Consider the following 3,271-nt stretch of genomic DNA (forward strand, 5'->3'; position numbering starts at 1 on the left):
ACTGCCAAAATTCGTAGTTAGTAATCGATACTTTAAGAGCATTAACATTTTTGGACGAAATTATCTTAATTGTTGAAACTCTTTTTGGAGGCAATGCTTTCGTCGCAAATTGTATGCCACTATCATCAATATTGTACCCCAGTTTTTTATCAAATTAAATTTATATTTTTAAATTCACAACCACAACACATTTACCATCGCATCACTGAATCGTCTATTAATATTATTGTTATGTCACAATTAACGTAAACTTACCAACAATGCCGGACTCTTCCATCGGCTCTATGTCCAGTTGCTTGGAGCCACATGGACACAATGTATCAACAACTAATAAAATAAGATTACTGTGTGGAATTTTCTGAACACTAAATGGACGTTCGCAGCCCGATACGTGGCAATTTGTCAGTTTACCCTAAAATCAAAAAAAGTTTTTTTTTTTTTGAAAGTTCAAGCAATAAATTATTCGCAAACAAACAAACCTTTAAGGGATTATTTTGGCCCCCTTGATTTAATCTTTCGGGCTGGAGCATATATAAGTCTGTACGTAAGTCGCAACGGCGAGCATTGGAAGGATCTGGATTTGAACGTGGTCCAACGTGAGGTTTATGTTGTTTTGGTGTTGGTGTGGTATATTCCTGCAATAAAACAAGAAACAATTATTAGTTTTATAGAAATATAGCAACAAAATCAAATTCATGATCCTACTACATCAGCGGTGGTAAAAAGTTCATCCATTTCTTCGTCAACGGGTGATATATAATCCTCTTCGAATGTTTCATAATCATCGGTATAGGTTGGCTCTTCAAAATTCTCTTCATTGTAAACATAATCATCGTGGGGCCATGCCTTAAGCGGTGTGGGCAACAGTGACAACCAAGTGGCACTCAGCGATAGTAGATACTTAAAGAACCACGAAGCAACATAGTGGGGTTTGGCACGAATTCCACAAGCTGTATAGGGATTATCGGAATTCGAACAGACACCTTGATAGTCATTTACTGTTACACGTTTATATATGCGGTCTTGCACCAGGGAATCCATTATAGTACCATCGATTTGTCCGAAGAATTTACCAGTATGTTCTGATTCTTCGGATATAATAACAAACCCATTATTATCCAATACATAACAGTCTAAATTATCCGATGCACAGGTACGTTTACAGCCTGTCATTCCAGTACACTGAATAGAGAAATGAAAAGTAATAATACTGAAACTTATGCAAATTTTCAAATTCCATTTAAAACATACAGCTGAGGTGATATTTATAAAATGTTTGGCCAATGAATCGTGTTGAAATTGTAAACCCACTACAGCTGCTGGTGCCTTATGGCCACGATGTTCCACAAATATGGAATGTGAAGCTGTCACTAATGTACCATTCGTTTTACCATTATATCCAGAACCGAATGGTACACTGTATACAAAACTATCCTGTTCGACGCTATGTTGATCTACTGCTCGTTTATACCAAGACATATCCATGGCTCGGGCATTTTCTTCGCTGAAGTGTCTGTTAAGCAGGTAAGGGAATTAATGAAGTAACCATTTTCAATAAAAAATAAAATATCTACTTACGGATCAGGCGAATCATCTGCTGGTTTAATGTGATCGATCCACCTCAAAAGGCCGGAACGTGTTGCAACAAATGAAGTGGTAACCACAAACTTTTGATAGCCTTGTCTGTAATGGATGAAGTAAATATGAATTAGTTTCGGGCATATAACATAAGTGGAATATCAAGTGCCTTCTGTAATGTTTTCAATACTTTGACATCACTTATATTGATGAAGATCTACAATGCCTTGTATGCAAATATGAATTGCATACATATTAATTATGGAAGTAGCCATACAAGGATTCATAATGAGTGGATTCTTGGGTGGATTTTAAAGTGAAGTGTAGTTTTGAGAGACAGGAGTCCGCCCTGGGCATACTAGCATTTACTTGGAAAACAAGTTTTGAATCCAAATTGTAATATACCACTGCGAATGGTTTTGGGACCCAAAGCAAAAACTTCCGATGTAATGAAAATGGATGGGATCATTATATAAGGTATATAACAAGTAAGTGGATCTATGGCAAAAACGTTTTCCAAGGATATCTTGCATTGCACTGGACAGCAGAAATAATTTGAAGGTTCCAACCCCACTGGAAATATATTAGCAACTTTTAATGGTCAATTTTCTTAAAATATCGGCACAATACAAAACCCAAAATTTGTCCCAACCCTCCATTTGGAGAGGGATGCCAATATTGTTAATTTTTGGTAAGGAGATCTGTTTCCCAATGAGAATCTTAAAACCAAATTAAAATCAATTCGGATTAAAAACATGCCCAAACTCATCAAAATACTGATACAAAGACTCTATGCACAATTTAAGCACACACAAATTCTAAGAACATCACGCCATCTACCGAAGGAAGTTCTTAGAATTTTATAAAGAGGACGGTTATTGTCACTTATGCCAAAAGTTCAATGTTTCTTGAAAAGTATATAACGTGGTTTTATTTATTTACATTGTTTTGTTGAAATAACTTTCTGATAATCTTAGGATGCGTATGTTAATTATAATGTTGCCAGTGCTCTTTAGTAGACTATAAATGATATTTATGCAAATTGCGGTTCAAAATTCCTAAATACGGAAATCACCACACCAATAACCACTTGAAATGAATTATACCAATTAACTTAGTTCAATACATGGATTAAAACCGATAAAAACGTCGCGTGCAGCACAATTATCTTGAACCTACTCATAAACTACTCGAAATATTTATTAAGATCTACAATTTTTGCTTTGAGATTAATTCCAAATTAAAGACTAGTAAGGAAAGTAGTAACGTTGGACGGACGACTATATGATACCCTTCACCACTTTGGGTATATTCAACACATGACTCCTAACAGACGTCGCATTTTTAAAGGACCAGTAAAATGAAATTGGATTCATAAACATACGCTGAGCCAAATTTCGTGCAAAGCGAAAGATATATAGGGACTTTGGTGCACCATTTACATTAAATCGGACGAAAATATATATGGGAGCTATATCTAAATCTGAACCGATTTTTTTCCCCAATTTCAATAGGGTTCGTCCTTGGGCCAATTGAGTGACCTATGCCAAATTTCATTCAAAGCGACCTGTACTTTGTTCACAAAAATACATTGACGGACAGACGGACATGCGTAAATCAACTCAGAAAGTTTCCTTTTGCCTGTTACAAACATATACACAAAGACATGATACTCTGTACCACAGTGTGGTGA

The 3,271-nt window shown here is 35.8% G+C and overlaps 1 protein-coding gene across 1 annotated transcript; it reads right to left on the reverse strand.

Annotated features, from left to right (window-relative positions):
* Positions 1-255: 255 nt before the first annotated feature.
* Positions 256-1,691, reverse strand: LOC133335920 (voltage-dependent calcium channel subunit alpha-2/delta-3-like; the record flags this gene model as incomplete). Its single annotated transcript, XM_061544213.1, has 5 exons — positions 1,579-1,691; positions 1,252-1,513; positions 706-1,182; positions 480-635; positions 256-412 (listed from the first exon to the last, which is right to left on the reverse strand). Coding segments are annotated over exons 2-5 (1,024 nt in total), but the record flags the coding sequence as incomplete, so codon positions are not given.
* Between the last annotated feature and the right edge of the window lie 1,580 nt (positions 1,692-3,271).

Source organism: Musca vetustissima, unplaced genomic scaffold (genome assembly GCF_032173495.1).
Source record: "Musca vetustissima isolate MV318-11 ecotype Yass unplaced genomic scaffold, APGP_CSIRO_Mvet_v1 utg143634, whole genome shotgun sequence".
In the NCBI taxonomy this organism is placed as follows: domain Eukaryota; kingdom Metazoa; phylum Arthropoda; class Insecta; order Diptera; family Muscidae; genus Musca; species Musca vetustissima.